At 52.1% G+C, this 18,791-nt stretch overlaps 1 protein-coding gene across 1 annotated transcript in view; it reads right to left on the bottom strand.

The window, feature by feature from the left end:
* Positions 1-897: 897 nt before the first annotated feature.
* NTSR1 (neurotensin receptor 1) overlaps positions 898-18,791 on the bottom strand; it is a 45,539-nt gene continuing 27,645 nt past the window's right edge. Inside the window, exons 2-4 of the mRNA XM_068987925.1 lie at positions 5,310-5,511; positions 2,113-2,203; positions 898-1,147 (exon numbers count right to left, since the gene is read on the bottom strand). Of these exons, the coding sequence (XP_068844026.1) occupies positions 898-1,147; positions 2,113-2,203; positions 5,310-5,511 (543 nt within the window). The remainder of the gene's footprint in view (positions 1,148-2,112; positions 2,204-5,309; positions 5,512-18,791) is intronic.

Raw genomic sequence — 18,791 nt, forward strand, 5'->3', positions numbered from 1 at the left:
CGTGGCTCCTCCTCTTCACCTGTGGCTCCAGGGCTGGCATCTCTTGGAGACATGGTCGACCCTCCTCCACCTCGAGTGTCCACCCTGAAGCAGCTTGGAGCCAGGCTGCAGGAGCTCAGCTGGACAGCAGAAATGAGAGTGCGTGGGGATGTCCCTGTCCTGGACTGGGCCAGCAGGACCCCACAGACCTGGCCTTGCTTCTGCAGAGCCAGAATGGAGAACTGGGAGGCAGAGCTGCCCGAGATGTCCCTGCAGGGCTTTGCTGCCTTGGCCAGGGGAGGACAAGCAAGGATGGGGAGGCCCAGGGCTGGGCAATGGTAGGCTGACCCCAGCCCTCTGGTGGCATCAAAACTTCCTGTGACAACACTTTGGAGGGGGTGTCGAATGCCTGCTGCACAAGGAGCTGACTTGGTCTTGAGCTGACTGGAGGTGTAACACAGGCCCTCGGCAGCACCAGGCCAGTGGTGGTCCTGCCGGCTGGGCTCTTCTCAGCACCAGCTCTTGGGGTCACTGCCCTCCAATGTCAACCGGGCTGCCCAACGGCCTGCCTTGATCTGCCCCTTTCATTTTTTTCTCCCTAAACATCCATTAGTTTGAGAACAAAGAAGACTGCCTATCACCCAACACAAATTTCTCCTCATTAAAGGCCATTTTTAGATCTGGGAGGAGAGCAATCTCTCTTGCTTTCAAAGAGGAGAGGAGGGAGGTGATGGGAAGAGAGGATAAACTGGAAAGAAGTGGGGCCTCTGGGATACGGGTGCCGGGTCCTGGACCTTGGATGCCTGAGAGCAGGCCCTGGGATGACTCCCTCCAGCTCCCAGGTGCTGGGTGGATGGGGGTGGAGGCTGAGTGACCCCATCCTGGTCCCCTGCCAGCTCCCTCCCAGCCTGCCCGGTGCTAGTACAATGTCTCCCGGGTGACGTTGCTGGAGAAGGTGTGGTTGCTGGACACACTGTTGGCCTTCCTCGAGAAGGCTGGCCCCCTCCTCCTGCGCCCCCCCAGGGGACAGAGACAAGCCAGGGTGGACAGGAAGATCTGCCGGAAGTTGGCGGAGACGAGGTTGTAGAGGATGGGGTTGATGGTGGAGCTGACGTAGAAGAGGGCGTTGGTCAGCATGTAGAAGTAGTGATAGAAGTCGTAGAGGAACCTGGGGGGAGAGAGCACTCAGGCCGGTGGGCCCAGACACACAGGGCGGCCCTGGCCAGTGTGGGGATGTTTCAGAATAACCTCCAGGACTCTGGTTTCTCTTGAGAGGTGGTTCTGTATACACTCCTGCCCAGCACCGGTCAGCTGAGCTGCGGCCCCCCTCCCAAGGTAGGGTGTGCAGCTTACCTTGGCCACAGTCTCCACTTTTCCCTGCTGCCCTGTGGGTGTGCCCTTCCTGTGCAAGATCCCAGGCCCCCCAGGGCTGCCAGGCTCAGCTGGGGCCTGGCGTTAATGGAACATCCAGGGTAGGAGCCCTTCCACACAGCTCAGACAGTTGTGCACCTCGACTTGCTTGCCTCCATGCACAGGGACCTCACTCCCTCACCTGACAGCCCTGAATCTCAGAAACCCTGTGTTTGGGACTATGCTCCACTCCCTGCACCTTCTCCTCAATCAGCCTAGCTGTGCCCTCCCCAGCGGCTCCCTGTCACTTGGAAGAGCCCATGACCCTTGACCTGGAGCCCTGCTGGGCAGAGGAGCTCACCCAGCAGGGTTCACACTGCTGTTGTGGGAAGGCCAGTGCCCAAACATCACAGCATGGGCATGATGTTCTTGAGCCCCAGGTCCTCCTGGTGGATGACTCCTCCAGGCTTACAGGGACCCTGACGGTTGCCATCTCTCCACCCACAGCCAGCAGGGCCAGCCCTTCCTTTTGCTCTCCAGACTCCCCCAAACATACTGTCTTAGGACCTGCTTTCCTTTTCTGAAGCAGCTTCCAGGGGTGTCTGTCCCTCCACGGCCTTCTGTGCCCCCTGCCCCATCACAGCCATGCCCGAGCTCCTGCTGGGGGACACTGACTCCCACCCCTACCCTGAGGTGCCCCTCTCAGTGCCCCAGCCCCACCTGTTTTGGGGAGCATGCCCCCGACCTGAGCCTCACCCCCTCGTCCCTGCCTCCTGTACTCACGGGGTCCACTGTTTGTCTGAAATGTAGCAGAACATGAGGCGTCGCACGTGGTAGGGCAGCCAGCAGACCACGAAGGCGATGACCACGGCACCTGAGACATGGAGACACTGACCTCAGGGAGCTGGAGGGAGAGGTCCTGTGTCCACGGATTGAAAGACTTAATACTGTTAAGATGACTGTGCTACCCAACAGATCTACAGATTCAGTGCAATTTCTGGGTAAGTCCTGATGACATTCTTTTGTAGAAGAACTCATTGGGAATTTCAGTGGATGCTGAACAGCCAAAATAGTCTTGAGAAAGAACAATGCTGAAGGACTCATCCTTCCTGACTTCAAACTCCGCCCCCCCACCCCCAACAAAGCTACAGTCATCCAAATGGAGTGGTACGGGCATAAGAACAGACATATAGACCCATGGGCCAGAATGGATGGTTCAGAAATAAGCCCTTCCCGAAACTCTCAAATGATTTTCTATTGGATACCAAGATCAAGGGGGGAAGGACTCTTTTCAACAAATGCTCTGGGAAAACTAGATCCCCACATGCAAAAAATGAAGCTGGACCCTAATCTCACGACATCCACAAAAATTAACTCACAGTGGATCAGAGATCTAAACATAAGAGCTAAGAGTATAAAATTCCTAGAAGAAAAGATAGAACAAAATTTTCACAACAATGGATTTGAAAATCACTTCTTGGTGATGGCACCAAAGACAACAAAGGAAAAAAATAATTTGGATAAAAATTTAAAAACTGTGTATTAAAGGATACAATTGACAAAGCGGAAAGACAACCTACAGATGGGAAAAAATGTTCCCTTCACATCTGATAAGGGATTAATATCCTGGATATATGGAAAACTCAACAACAAAACTCAAGCAACCCAATTCACAAGTGGGCAAAGGACTTGAATAGACATTTCTCTCCAAAGAAGAGATACAAACATGCGATAAGCACATGAAAAGATGCTCAACACCACTGATCACCCAGGAAAAGCAAATCAAAACTACGATAAGATACTGCCTCATAGTCCAAGAGGATGACTGTTATAAAAAATAGTAAAACCCCAGAAAATAGTAATTTGTGGGAAGATATGGAGAAACTAGAAATTTTGTACAATGTTGGTGGGAATGTAAATGGTGCAGCCACTTTAGAAAATAGTATGGCTGTTTAAAAATCTTTTCTAATTCAAAAAAATTAAACATGAAATGACCCTGTGAAAGTACTGCAAAAGTGAAAGTCGCTCAGTTGTGTCCGACTCTTTGCAACCCGATGGACTATATGGTCCATGCAATTCTCCAGGCCAGAATACTGGAGTGGGTAGCTGTTCCCTCCTCCAAGGGATCTTTCCAACCCAGGGATCAAACCCAGGTCTCCAGCATTGCAAGCGGATTCTTTACCAGCTGAGCCACAAGGGAAGCCCAAGAATAGTGGAGTGGGTAGCCTATCCCTTCTCCAGTGGATCTTCCTGACCCAGAAATGCCCATGTGATTCAGCAATTCTACTCCAGGGTGTGTGCGTGTGTGTATATATATATAACTGAAAGCAGGAACTCAGATACCAGCACCTCATAGCACTGTTCACAGGAGCTAAAATCAACAGAGGATGCATAAACATGCGGTCCTTGCATACAGTGGAATATTATTCAGCCTTAAAAAGAAAGGAAATTCTGGCACAGGCTACAAGGTGGATGAACCCTGAGGCTACCACATCACGTGAATAAACCAGTCACAAAATCCACAAACACTGTATGATTCCACTTATATGAGCTCCCTAGAGGAGTCAAATTCATAGAAAATGAAAGTAGAAGGTGGTTGTCAGGGGCTGGGGGAGTGGTGAGAGCTTGTTATTAATGGGAAGAGTTGCAGTTTTACAAGGCAGGAAGGGATGGTGGTGATGGCCCCATAGTGATATGATTGTCTACACAGCTGCCAAACTGTGCACTTAAAATGGTCAAAATGGTAAATTTTACGCTGGGTATATTTTACCAGAATGAAAAAGAGAGCAATAAAAAGCCAACTGCTTGGGAAAACTTGGGGCTGACTATGCTGTCTTGGGGAAGAGAGAAGCGTGGTCCCTGAGATAATGTCATTGTGTTGGGGTTGTAGAAGGATCTGTGGGGGTCTTGGGTTTGGGGCCCACACCCTGACTGCTGTCCTGACCCCACAGCCCCCGAGACCCACTCGGGGGTCTCCGGAGACCGCAGGCCTGGGGTGGAGAGGCCCTGATAAGGGAGCTGCCTGCTCGAAGCAGCAGAAAACACGGGTTGGAGGCACCAGGATTTCCAGAAAGCCTATCCACACACAGCAGATAGAGATGCTGTGGCCTTGCCTGCTGGACACTGCCTGCTGGTCACTTGACACCAGGCTGCAGGGAGCCGAGCCAGGACAAGGGCTAAACACGCTCGAAGTGACTCTCCCATCAGTTTCAGGACACAGATGAAGGCAGAGATTATCGTATCTGGGAAATACTGGAGTAATAAATGAACAAAATGAATTTTACCTGTTTCTTTTTACTGTTTAAAAACATGGTTATTGGACCATTTAACATCTCATGTGGGGCCTGCAGGCATCATGCTCCTGTTGGGTAGAGCTGCTGGGACCTTTTCCTCTCAAGACTAGTGGCTGCAGATGGTGAGGGGCTAGCAGCCCGGGGCAGAGCGGGAGATGGGAGAGTGGCTGCTGGGGCCGGTGTAAGGTGGGGGTGGATGCTCTGGGGGGCTGAGTGGGCCGGGGCTGCCTCAGGAGAGTGGGGAGGGGTAGGTGGTTTTGAGGACCCTTCCTCATGATGCCATCTGCAGGCCCAGACCAGGCCAGGGACAGAGGGATGGAGGCTGGACCCTCACAACTCACAGAAACAGAGGGTCCACGCCACCTGACCCTCCAGGACTTCAGGATGCCCTGTTAGAACCTGTGAGGGGGGACGGTACCTCTGGCCTTTCCAGCTGGGCTAACATGCATGGGGACCCCAACTCTGCAGCCCCAGCTTTCTGAGCAAACTACTTGATTTGAAGCCATGTGGAGGCTTGCTAATTGGTGAGTGGGAGGACGAGTGAGTAAATGAAGAGCAGCCTGATCCCCAGAGGAACTGGCACCCAAGCCTCGGCCTGACACGCTCGGTTCCCCAGCTCTCTAGACCTCCTTGTTTGTGGTACCAAGCTCGCCCCCACACCCACCCCGAGGCCCAGAAGTTACGTACGTAAGACCCGGACGCCGTGGCGCAGGGCCTGGACCCGGCCGGGCTCGATGGACATGCTGAAGGAGCTGTGCTGGTCCCCGACGGTGCACACTTGGCCCGGCTCAGCAGCCTGGCGGACCATCACGGTCAGCTTGTTGGCGATGACGGTGTTCAGGAAGGAGATGACCACCATGGGGAACACGAAGGACATGAAGGTGTTGATCTGCGTGAGAGGGAGGAGAGTGGCTCTGAGACCTGGGTGGGGATACGCCCTGGGGCCCACCTGCCTGCTGGCCCTCAGAGAGACAGAGGAGGGTGGTCCCTGAGCCCCAGGTGGGGATGTGCCCTGGTGCTCGCCTGCCCACTGGCCCAGGTTCAGGGGCTGGAGGTGGGAGTTGCTGGGTCTGCCCATCTCCAGGCCAGCTCCACCGGCTGGCTTGAGGGTCTGTGGACTCTGCCACCTCAGGGAGCCCCCAGCACAGGGCCCAGCCTGGAGCATCCTGGCTGTGGTGAGGGTCTAGGCTCTGTATTTCCAGGTCTGGACAAGGATGTGGCCCCGCCTGACCTCTCTTCAGCACGGCCCACCCAGCGTCCCTCATCCTGCATGTGGACAGCTCATATTAGGACACAAAGCAAGGACCCTGCCTACTGCCTCGTTCCCCACTGCCTCTCAGCGCGCTGAAGAGCACTTCCTGTTGGCACCTCCATCTTCTGCCTCTCTTGGCCTCTGGGGAGACCGAGTCTCCAGGTGCTGAGAGTCTTGCTGAAATCACCGGCTCAGACCTGAACTTGAGCCAGAGCCCGGCCCTTCGGCAATACTAGGCTGACCCACCTTCGCAGGCACCTGCTCAGCCCGAGAGGCTGTGGCTTCTCTGAGAAAGTACTGTTGTTCCCAATAGGGACACAAACCTCCAGGGGATGTGTGGGACCCTGACCAGTGATGGGGAACAGGTCTCCCACGGTCCTGAACCACCTCCCAGTGGTGGTGGTTGTTTAGTCGCTAAGTCATGTCCAACTCTTGCGATCCCATGGACTGTAGCCTGCCAGGCTCCTCTGTCCACGGGATTCTCCATGCAAGAATACTGGAGGGGGTTGCCATTTCCTTCTCCAGAGGATCTTCCCAACCCAGGGATCAAACTGGGGTCTCTTGCATTGCAGGCAGATTCCTTACCTTCTGAGCTATACGGGAAGAGGGGAGTAATACCCTCTGGTGTAAAATTGCATTTGGCTCTGTCTTTTGAGTGCTCAGCCCCACCGAGCTTGGGGGACAGGTCTGGAGACTTGGACAATGAGGGGCTGGTGAAGCCGAGGGGCAGCTCTGGGCTGGGGGCTGGGTAGGGGTGCAGGCCCAGGAGACAAATCAATTCCCATGAGTCACCACAGCCAGGTATAATTTAACAAAACGAATGTATCCAACACAGATTTTAAATGTCAAAACATTTGAAATACCACACCTCGCTGAGCACAGACAGTGAAACAGCCACATATGGGGGCTGCGAGCTATGGACGAAGGCCCAGGCTGGTGGGTTGCCAAGTCTGGTCTGAGGCCCCGGTGGATCCCTGAGTTGGAAGAAGGCCAGGCACTGACCTTGAGGTTCCAGGGTGGGGTGAAGGCCCCAGCACTGCAGCCCCCTAATAGAGGTTTGAGGACGAGGCTTGGCCAGCAGGGGATTCCTGCTAGTGCAGAAAGAGGGGGTGCCTTCCCTAGGCTTCTCCTGCCCCTCCAGCCCGGACTGTGGTGGTGCCAGGGGTCTGCCTCATTTTGCCAGGGTTCCGAGCATGGATGGGGGCTCAGGCTTCACCCAGTTCTGCACTCTACACCCCACTTCTGGGAATAGGGGAGCAGCCCACTCTCAGCTACAAGCAATGAGGAGTGAATCTGCTCAGCCCTGTGCAAGCCATCCAGGAAACACCGGAGGTGCAGCCACAGGAGACACAGAGGGGGAAGGAGGAGCAGCCGGGCCTTTCCTTCCAGACAGAGATGCCCTGGTGTGGAGGGCCCAGCCTCAGCCTCATCTGTGTGTGAGACCATGTGGGGACAGAGAGGCAGACTCTAAAATTCAACTGGAAAAAACAATGTAAGAGTGGCCAGGACACTTCTGGAGGGAAGGATGCAGGCCAGCAGGGAGGCCTTACTCACTACGGAAGCTCACTAACAGACACGGCACAAGATTTGTTTGGTGCAAATCACTCAGGGGAGCAAGAGAGGCCCAAAACGTTCCCAAGGAGGCAAACATGGTAGATGGTGGAGGTGGCGTCCAAGCAGCAGGGGAAGGTGGTGACAGGCCGCAGAGCTAAGGGTGGAAGCTCAGGGCCTGCTGCATCCACTGTCCCTTCCCAGGACCTCCCTCTGCTGCCCAGGAACCGCCCACCCCTTCTGGATTCCTGAACAATGGGCACAGTCCATAAGGCCCAGGTGGGTCCTCTTTGGACAAATGCAGGGTGCATGCTCGCTTCATGCTTATCCTCTGAGAACGGCCCCAGACCTGATGCTCAGGAAAGAGATCTCACCTCAGGTTGAGGGTTGGGAGTCTGCTGAGTAGGAAACTGCTTTTGTGGCCATTGATACTGTTTTCTCACCTCTGAGGGAAGGACCTGCCTAACAGTGAAACTCCCACAACAGGGGAAAGGAAAGCACCCTGGGGACACTGAGCTCCCAGATCCAGCTCTGCCAGCAGTCATCCTTCTTGGACTTTCAGTCCTTCTTGTGCAAAATAAATATTCCTTTATTGCCCTTAAGACAATCTGAATGAGTTCCTGGAATGAGTACCCTGACTCACAGAGATCTTTCTTTCCCTCACACACACACACACACACACACACACACACACACACACACACACACATCAAGATCGAGCAAAGATTAGTACACAGAAATAAAAGCCACAAGTCTGCTAGAAGAAATTATGAAATTTTTGCTATCATGATATACTACTGGAATTAAAAAAAATAAAGTAGTTTAGGCACTGCTGGAAAATTCTGCTATAAAAGTTCAGTGGTGGGAAAAAATTCTCTCAGTCCCAAGAGAAATTGCTGTCCCACTGTACCCTCCAAATACTCCTGAGTCAGGCAGGACCACCAGGAAGCTGCAGGACCCCTGACCTGTCCACTGGTTAGCTTTGACCTCAGGCGGTCCCAGAGGGGCATGTTGGCTTCAGCGTTCTCATCACTAACAGAGAGACAATGACAGTGCCAGGCTCAGGGCCAGAAGCAGAATTCATGCTGGGTTACCCAGGACTAGGGCTGCAGCCTGAGGTGAGAAGGAGTGGGGTGGGTGCTCTGAGGCACTGCCCGAGGACTCCGGGCCTGGTCTCTGCCCTCCAGCATTTGCAATTTTGTGAGAGACAGAGAGTGAAATGGTTAAACAATGACAAGAAAGTGGAACAGGACACAGGTCTGTCTGGGAGGGGAGGCTGTCCCTGACCTGCCCACAAACAGGTCCAAGGTGCCAGTGGGAAGCACATGGCCTGGCGCAGCCCCTGGCCCTCCACAGCCCAGGGTCCTCAAGCCAAGACAACTCCTATGCCACCCTCTTCAAGGCTGTTGTCCTGTGCACTCTTTCTCTGAGGAGCCATAGCTGGTTTTGTGAGGCCTGTCTCCCCTTAATTGATTCCATTGTGTTTAGTAAAGAGCCGGCCTCTGGACTCCCAAGCTTCACAGCTCAGCAAGCAGCCGGTGGTGAGTGGGAAGGTGGAAAACACTGTTCAGGGTGTTGGCAAAACCCAGCAGCTTGTGCAGCAGCTTCTGAGGCTGCGGGGGGCGAAGGAGGTGGAGAGAAGGGACTTCCTGTCTGAACTTCCACTGTGGAGCCACTGGGATGACCTCTTTGGGTGGGCAGAGGTCACTCCCAGCAGGCGACCAGCCCAGTTGGGCCCAGGGTTTAGGGACCACCTCCTTCTAACCTCAGGGAAAAAACCCTCCTCACCCAGCAAATGCTGAAAGTCCCCTCCCTTTGTGCATGTGTCCTTGTTAAGTTGCTTTAGTTGTATCCTACTTGTGCGACTCTATGGACCGCAGTCCGCCAGGCTCCTCTGTCCATGGGATTCTCCAGGCAAGAATACTGGGGTGGGTTGCTTTGCCTTCCTTCAGGAAAAAGTGAAAGTGAAGTCACTCAGTCATGTGTCAACTCTTTGTGACCCCAAGGACTGTAGCCTACCAGGCTCCTGCGCTCATGGGATTTTCCAGGCAAGGATAATGGAGTGGGTTGCCATTTCCTTCTCCAGGGGATCTTCCTGACCCAGGGATCAAACCCAGGTCTCCCACATTGTAGGCAAACGCTTTACCACCTGAGCCAAACTCATGGGTCAAACCCATGTCTTCTGCGTTGCAGGCAGATTCTTTACCACTAGCACCACCTGGGAAGCCCTCCCCTCCCCTTTGCCATTGCCAAAGCAGAACAGTGATGTAAGTCACTCCAGGGTCCTTGTGTGTCCCCATCACTCAGCACAGCCTTGCTCAGAAAGCAAGAACCCAGAACAACTTCAACACCCACTGCCTGGGCTTCTTGATGAGTTATGATGTATCCGCACCACAGGGCGCTGTCAAGACAGAGAATGACCGACAGGGAGAGCCAACGTCATGGTTTAGTGAGGAGAGCAGGAACAGAGCAGCTGGCTTCTCTGTGGAGTAAGAGGCCAGCTCTACACCAGGTGGCTCCCTGGAGAGAAGCCTAACAGAGGCCGACCCAGGGAGAGGGCTGGGAGCTGGGAGCTCTCGGCACATCCTCTTGACCTTAAATGAATTTAATGAATGAAATGAATGCGCATCCTGTGACAGCTGCCCAGGTCCTGTACCCATGGTGACATGCCAACCACACACCCCTCTTGCCTCCCTGGGGTGGGGTGTTGTAGGTGGAGGGGACCAGATCTCAGCACATCCACTCTCACATCAGGGGCAGGACACTGGGTCTGGGGTGGCAGAAAGGTCCTTCCAAGTGACACAACCCAGAATCTCCTCGGGCTGACACCATCCGAGGTGACTGCCCTCTATCATCCCTCATCTCAGTGGCCCCCAGATACTCCAGACATTGCTGGGACTGCTCCAAGAGGGTGCACAGTCCACAGCAGACAAAAGTCTGGGAGAGAAGACAGACCAACATTGAGGCCTGCTGCTCTGTGGGTCAGGTCAGTGCTGGCCACAGAGCAGAGCATCTGAGCCTCCCCCAGCATTGCCTGCACTACTGAGGCACCAAGTTAGTCATCTTAGTGCCTGGAAGGGCACCCTGGAGAGGGGGCTCCATAGATTGGGTGCACCTTGGGCTTAGCTTGACTGCCCGGCCACTGGTCTTGCTCTTCACGGTGCAGTCCCTCACCGTTAGGTGGTTCCAGTACCAGAATTTGGCTCAGTATAAAAGAGGACATTCTAAGTCCCTCTAACTTCCACTTTCTAGATGATACACATCATAACCCTTGATAGATGCTTTCCACCAGCCAGACCCATGCTTAGCGCTGTGTACAGGTCACCTTGTGGAGTATGCATGGAGAAGCTACTCTCATTTTACAGAAGACAAAGCCCAGACCCAATGTGACCTGCATCCTGGCGCTCAGCTGGTCTGTGAACAGAGAGTAAGTGAACAGAGCACCCACTGGTTGTGGGCAAGCGGAGGGACCTCATCCTCATCTGTAAAGCCTCAGGGGGGGACATGCCCCGCCTCAGATTCCCAGAGAGGACACTTTGGGTAACTGCAGAAATTTGAGCACACCTTCTAGTGCAAAGGCCGTGACTCCTTTCAGGACTGAACCTCCATCCATCACTCTCTCTTTCTTTGGTCTCCCGTCTGCTCCACCCTGGTTCTCATGCTCATCTTCTGGCTTGGAATTTCTGGGAGAGGGTGGACCAAGGTCACCAGCGACTCAGTGGACAGAATGCTCCAGAGAGCCTCGGAGTTCAGCACCATGGACAGTGCCCACTGCCTGGCCTGGTGGGGAGACTGGAGAGATTGGGGTGGGGAGGGCCTGGGTGGGGGGAGTAGGGCCAGCTGGGGGCAGGGGCCATCAGGAACACTCCACACTGTCCTCACTGCTCCTAGACTCTTTGTGGCCTCTGATGAGGGGCAGGTGAGCAGCCTGTAACCTCTACAGGAGCCTCGCCAAGTGCCCCACTGCCTATGCAGGCAGCAGCTGTCTGTGTGAGTCTTTCTCCTCTTGAGTGCTGGAGCCACGGAGACATGCTACCTCCCCCCGACCCCCCGCCCCTCCTGGGTAGTCACATCCTGTCTGCTCCCGGCCGTGCTGCAGTGCTGGCACCAGCCTGGCTCCAGGAGACCCTCAATTGGATTAGGGAAATGGCCTCTCAACACCCCTGCCCCTCCACCCCTGCTGGGTCAGCCGTGCTCATCCTCCAGGAGAGAGGAGGGGACTCCTGCCCTCAGCAGCACACAGGCCAGGTGCTGGGGCCTGGACTTGGCTGTGAGCCGGTGGGGGCTCACTCATCACTCTGGGTGTGGAAGCTGGGGTGGCAAGTCACATTCCAGTGATTCCAGCCCCTCTCAAAACTGCTTCAAAACCATCTGTGGGCTGGAGGCCTATTTGTCATGTTTTCAAACACCTCTTGGCTAGAAAGCCCATGAGAATATTCAGACCAGTGGGGTGTCTGCTGATTAGCCACCAACAGGGCTGTAAAAGTCCTTGACCAGGACAGGCACAGGGCAAGGAGTGGAGGTCTAACCCTGGGCCTGGCTCCCACCTCTGTGCATGTGGGCAGGAAGGCACCTTGGTGGTCACCTGGGCACCTACATGGAATCATGGTCTTATCCCAACCCATACCTCACACCACAATGGTAACAAAGTCTGCCTTGCAGGGCAACTCCCAGGCAGTAAGAACTGGCTGCTATCACCTCAGTATCCACACACGAGCTCCTGTGGTCATTGCCAAGCCTCCTGTTTGTGTTTTCCTGCTGTGTGGGACCACAACTTGACTCAGGATTACCAGCAATGCCGACTCTACACCTGTTTTGGAGGTTCCGTGTGCACCTTGAAGGAACTTAGCCATCAGAGAATGCTCTCGGCTCCGGGCCAGGAAAACCTGGGGGCCTGGTCTTAATTGAGAACCTCTAGGGCCAGGGGATGTGGGGAGTGGATTTCTGGGGAATTGAGCAAACTCCCCAGCTGTGCTGGAGAATGAGTCCTGTAGGACTGGGCACTGCTGTGCTGTCGGGACCGGGGTCCAAGCTAGTGTTAGCATATTCCAGGAAGGGATTACCAGGAGTGGTGTCCCCACTGCAGCGTGACTCTCCCTCACCCTGTCCTCCACCTCCAGGGCCGGTGGGAGTGGCCCTACCTTGAGTTCACTGGCAGCTGATTCTCCAGCCCCACAATTTTTAATGTTTTCTGGCCATGTAATTGTGTGGGCAGCTCAGCAAATATCCTGTTCCTTCCCAATTTCAAATTACCGTCCACTGACGTGTGGTCACTGTGCTCCCCGTGGACATCAGGCCCTGAACTCTGAGTCTCGGCTCCTCTCAATAGAATTAGAGCTCTGTCCTTGCTTAGGGCAATCTGATTACAGTGGACTTGGAGCCAAGTGGCCGGTGTCAGGGAGGGGGCTTGAGAGCAGCCATCCATGTCCCCCCAGACCCCACTCAACCAGCATTTGGTTCTAGTTTTCTCCCAAGCTTACCAACCCCTGGGCATGGGGGGCACCCTGTGCTCTCGGCTTGACCCTGGGAGATGACACAGGGGTTCCCTCAGCCAGGCCTCCTGGGGCTTCCACCTGGATGGCTGTGATGAGGAGGGAGGGTGCCTTAGAAGTGACAGTGGGGTCCTGCACTCCCAATCCACTCAGCCCCAACCAGTGTGGGTGGGCCTGGCTGCCCTGCACTCTAGGATAACATCCATCAGTGAAGTGAGAGGGTACACCTCGGGGGGCTGGCCGGCATCCCAAAGTTCCTTCCCCCACACCTGTATCTGTTGAAGACCTTTCTTCCTCCACCCCCAGGAGAGTCCTGGCTCCGTGACCACACGGGGTCCACTGCGCTATCCTCCTCATGGCCATGCAGGGCCCTCTGGAACAGGGAACAGGCTTGGCTTTTGTGTGTTGTGGGTGGCCCAAGCATGCGTGGCCCTCCGTCCTTTGCATGTATGTGTGGGGGGATCCTGAAGGGTGATTTCTGTTTCTAGAAGCAGAGCAAAGAGCAGAGCCACCCAGGCTGGGGGTGGACCAGGCAACCCAAGCACGTGCCCTTCTCAGACTGGACCTGCCTCCTGCCTCCTGCCTATAAACACAGGGTGGCTGGTCCACCTGGAAGACCAGGGGATGGAGGCAGCCCAGGCTGGTCCCCAGCTGCAGAAGGACCCTGCATGACCCAGGCCCTTGGTGCCTGGAGCACTATTGACAGTCTGGGCCTGGGGGCCGGGGTCAGAGTGGGTGCTGATTGGTGCCCAGGGGAGCGTCGCTCTCTTGAGAGCCAGGCCAGCAGCTCACAGGGACTGTGTGAGGCTTACTGATGCCCCACTCAAGGCTCATCAGCCCTTTCTTTCCTCGCAGGAACTTGAGGTGGCTGTGACTCAGACTATTACCTGGAGACACGCCCTGGGCAGCTGGCTACCTCCCAGCCCAGGGGCCATGGATGGAGGAGCAGGGACAGGCTCTGTGTCTCTTCTGGAATGTTCCAGCACTCTCCTTTGTTTACCTGAGGTTCCCCTCCTCAACCTTTCACAGGCCCTTACCTCCCAAGCACTGACAAGAAGTCCTGTGAAGATGAGGGATGTGGTGGGAATGCTGCCCAGGGGTCATTTGTGTCATTTGACTGGGCTGTCTGACCCCAGAACTTGGGGACAGTTTTTTAAATTTCTTTATAGACTCTGGTCCTAGGGTCAGGTTGCCAGAAGCTGGCTGGCCAGGAGGGGACTGGTTTTATAAAGGTAACTTGATACCACCTGTGATGTCCCACCCTTCCAGTCATATTACACAGAAAGGGGGGTGGGCAGAAGGGTGGGGCTCTTTTGCCTGTATTTCCTATGAACCAGCAAATCTAACCTGGGGGTCTGACTTGGAAAACCAGCAGCATGTAATTAAAACTTGACAGAGGAGAGCTGGCTGCTGAATGAGCTTAAGTGATTGTGAAATCAACCGCGAGGGGACAGCAAGAGGGGCCCACGCAGGTGAGCCCAGGTCGAGATGAGCGCCCAGCGTCCTGCAAGGGGTCCATGCTGCGACGATGTCTGAGTGGTCCTCCCTCGAGCCCCCAGACACCAGTCGCACTTCAGTGGGCGTATTGTGCATGTGTGTCTGTATGTCTATGCGTGTCTATGCAAGTATATGTGTGTGTGAGCTGCATGTGTGCACAGCTGTCTTCCATGTCTGGTCCTGTTTAGCCCTTTGGTGCAACCAAGTGGGACACTCTAAGGCCTTCCTGAAAGGGTTAGTTGCTCAGTCGTGTCTGATTCTTTGTGACCCTATGGAATGCAGCCTGCCAGACTCCTCTTTCCATGGGATTCTCCAGGCAAGAATACTGGAGTGGGTTGCCATTTCCTCTTCCAGGGGATCTTTCCTATTCTGTGATTTCCTTATCTCCTGCATTGGCAGGTGGATTATTTACCACTGAGCCACCAGGGAAGCCTTCTTGAGGCAACCCCCTCACATCCTCTGCTTTAGCTCATCTCTGAAGCACCAGATAATAGTATCTGATGCACATTCCCGAGTTGTGGCACAGATGCTGAAAGCAGATGAAGATGGCAACTACTTGAGGACCTTGTGCTCATAGCCCCCAAGCCTCCTGGAGCTGGAGGACTAATAACCTGAACCCCAGTGGCCCCACTCCTGCACCTCCCCACAACCAATCAGAGAACTGTGCAGGAGCTGATCACACACCCTGCGATGCCCACCTCTCCTCTCAGCCGGCCTTTAAAATGCTCCCCTGAAACCCATCAGAGAGTTCAGGCTTTTTCAGCACCAGCTGCCCTGGACTCTGGGTTTGGTGCCAACAGTAAACCCTGTGCTTTCCTTGTCAGTGGACTGGCTTTACTGTGCGTGGGCGAGGGGACCAATGTGGTTTGGTGACGTCGGTTCACAAAGATCCAGGTGGTGACTTCAATGACAGAAATGCCTCATGACTGAGGCCTTGGCCTCCCCCCAAGTGGCCTCTGAGAAGGCCATCAGGTTCCAGCTGTCCAGCTGCTGCACCCCAGATCCTGAGCAGACCCCACACCCCCCAATCCATGTCACCACCAAGGGGACATGTTTCTAAACAAACTTCCCCTCAGCCAACATGGGCCTCAGCAGTCACTGCTTCCTGGTTTCTGTGGAGGGAGGAGAACAATCTGGGTGATATTCAGCAGGTTCTGAAAATCAGACTCTGATCAAGAGGGCTATGGAACATGGAGTCCAAATTTGGTGTTTAGACCAGACGCCTTTGAAGAAAGCTCTGAGCCAGAAATGGGCTTTGACCAGAGCCTCAGCTCCCTGGACACGTGTCCCCTGACCCCCGGGGAAGTGGTCTGCAGCTTCAGCCTCATGGGCCACGATGGAGTAAACAGCCCTCTCTTGCCTGTACATTCATTATTTTGTGTCTTTTACCCTCAGTTCAGCCTCACATTAATTAATGGGGGAACAGGACAACAGCCTTGAAGGGGACGGCAGAGGCGTTGTCTTGGCTTGGCGTGAGGACCCTGGGCCGCAGGGAGTCAGGGGCTGGGCCAGGCCATGTGCTTCCCATTGACACCTTACACCTGTTTGCGGGCAGGTTGGGGACAGCCTCCCCTCCCAGACAGACTTGTATCCTGTTCCACTTTCTTGTCATTGTTTAACCATTTCACTTTCTGTCCCTCACAAAATTACAAATGCTGGAGGGCAGAGACCAGGCCCGGAGTCATCACGCAGTGCCTCAGAGTGCCCACTCCACCTCCCACCTTCAGGTTGCAGCCCTGCACAGCCCTACACAGAGGGGTAACTGCTTTGGATGAACATGTGTCCCTCAGTCCAACCGCTGAATCCCAACCCCCAAGGCAATGTGTTGGGAGGTGATGAGGTCATAAGGGTGGAGCCCCATGATGAGCTTAGAGGCCCCAGGGAGACCCTGCCCTCCCACTCATGTGAGGACAGCAAAAGGACATGATCTTTTTTTTCCTTTTCTCTTTCTTCTTCTGTTTTTTTTTTCTTCTATTTTATAATTTTAATTTTCTTAAACCTATTATATATATTTTCTACATTTATTCCTTTGTTTGACTTTCCTACTATTATTTTCCCCTTGAAGTTAATCTTCAATGTATATAAATCTTCTTCATCTACCTCTATTTAACTTTGCATATCTATTCTTTCTTTCTTTCCTTTCCTCTCAACATATTTGTTAGTTTTGTTTTCGTTGCTTTATACCCCACTTGACACCTTGCTTTAGTTTTGTTTTCCAGTTTGTGTTTTAGTTAGTTTTGTTCTTAACTGGTAAACATAATTTTTTATTTCTTTTGTTCACTGGGTCAGTCTATTGTACTTTATTTTTATTGGACTGTTTTGACTTTGCTCATGGGTGTATATGTATATGTGTATATTCCATTATTTTAATTATTATTTGCCTGATTTTGTAACTGCAATTTGTCTGGGGTTCATCTTTGGTTTTCTGTTTTTGCATATCTGTTTTAATCTCACTTAATGCCATAACAAACCACTTGTGGAATCTTTGTTCCTGACCAGAGATCAAGCCCTGAGCTTTTGGAGGGGCAGCACTGACTCCAAGACCCTAGACTACCAGAGAAATAATCCTAAGGGGTATCAAGAAGTGAAAACTCATGCAAAAGAAATCACTGTAATATAAGACCAGGCATCACCCAACCACCAATAGCACCCTGTGTAGGATGCCTCATTTAAACCACAAGCAAAACAAAAATACAAACCCAACCATCAGCAGACAGGGTTACCACCTCCCTCAGCCTTGCCCATGAGAGGAAAAACAAGCAAGCAAACAAACAAAAACTCAGCACAAATCTCACCCTATATGAAGCTCACACAAACCACTGGACCAGCCTTAGAGGGGAGAAACCAAAAGGAAGAAAGAATTCAACCTTGAAGCCTGGGAAAAGGAGACCTCAAACACAATAAGCTAAAAAAAAAAAAAAAAAAGAAAAGAAAAATGAAAAGGCAGAGAAATACTACACAAATGAAGGAACAAACTAGAAACATAGAAGTCCAAATAAATGAAGAGGAAATAGGCAAACTACTTGAAAAAGAATTCAGAATCAAAAACCTTGAAAGCAAAATGGAGAAAATGCAAGAATCAATTAACAGAGACTTAGAAGAATTAAAGAATAAACATACAGAGACAAACAACACAATTACTGAAATTAAAAATACTCTAGAAGGAATCAATAGCAGAATATCTGAAGCAGAAGAATGAATCAGTGAGCTGGAAGATAAAATGGTGGAAACAACTTCGGAAGAGTAGAATAAAGTAAAAAGAATGGAAAAACACAATAGTTTTAGAGATCTCTGGGATAATATCAAATGTACCAACATTCCAATAATAGGGGTCCCAGAAGAAGAAGAGAAAAAGAAATGGTATGAGAAAATGTTTGAAGAGATTATAGTTGAAAATTTTCCCAACATGGAAAAGGAAATAGTCAATCAAGTCCAAAAGGCACAAAGGGTCCCATACGGGATAAACCCAAGGAGAAACATGCCAAGACACATACTAATCAAACTAACAAAGACATAACACAAAGAAAGAATGTTGAAAGCAGCAAGGGAGAAGCAACAAGTAACATACAAGGGAAACCCCATACGCTTAACAGCTGATCTTTCAGCAGAAACTCTGCAGGCCAGAAGGGAATGGCAGGATATACTTAAAGTACTGAAAGGGAAAAATCTACAACCAAGATTACTGAACCTAGCAAGGATCTCATTCAAAATTGATGGAGAAATCAAAAGCTTTTCAGATAAGCTAAAGTTAGGAGAATTCAATACTACCAAACCAGATTTACAACAAATATTAAATAGACTTATGTAGTCAAGAAATACGAGAGGAAAAAGGATCTACAAAATCAACCCCAAACAATTAAGAAAATGCAATAGGAACATATATATCAATAATTACTTTAAATGTAAATGGATTAAATGTTCCAACCAAAAGACACAGACTAGCTGAATGGATACAAAAACAAGACCCATATATATGTTGTCTGTAAGAAACCCACTTGAGACCTTAAGACACATATAGACTGAAAGTCTGAGAGGATGGAAAAATATATTCCATGCAAATGGGAAGTAAAAGAAAGCTGGAGTAGCAATCCTCATATCAGATAAAATAGACCTTAAAATAAAGAAGATTACAAGAGATAAGGAAGGAGACTACATAATGATCAAGGGATCAATCCAAGAGGAAGACATAACAATTGTAAACATCTATGCTCCCAACATAGGAGCACATCAGTACAGAAGACAAACACTAACAGACATAAAAGGAGAAATTGACAGGAGCACAATAATAGTAGGAGACTTTAACACCCCTCTCACACCAATGGACAGATTATCAAAACAGAAAATTAATAAGTCTTAAATGATACATTAGATGAGATG

This window comes from Capricornis sumatraensis, chromosome 15 (genome assembly GCF_032405125.1).
Source record: "Capricornis sumatraensis isolate serow.1 chromosome 15, serow.2, whole genome shotgun sequence".
Taxonomy (NCBI): Eukaryota; Metazoa; Chordata; class Mammalia; order Artiodactyla; family Bovidae; genus Capricornis; species Capricornis sumatraensis.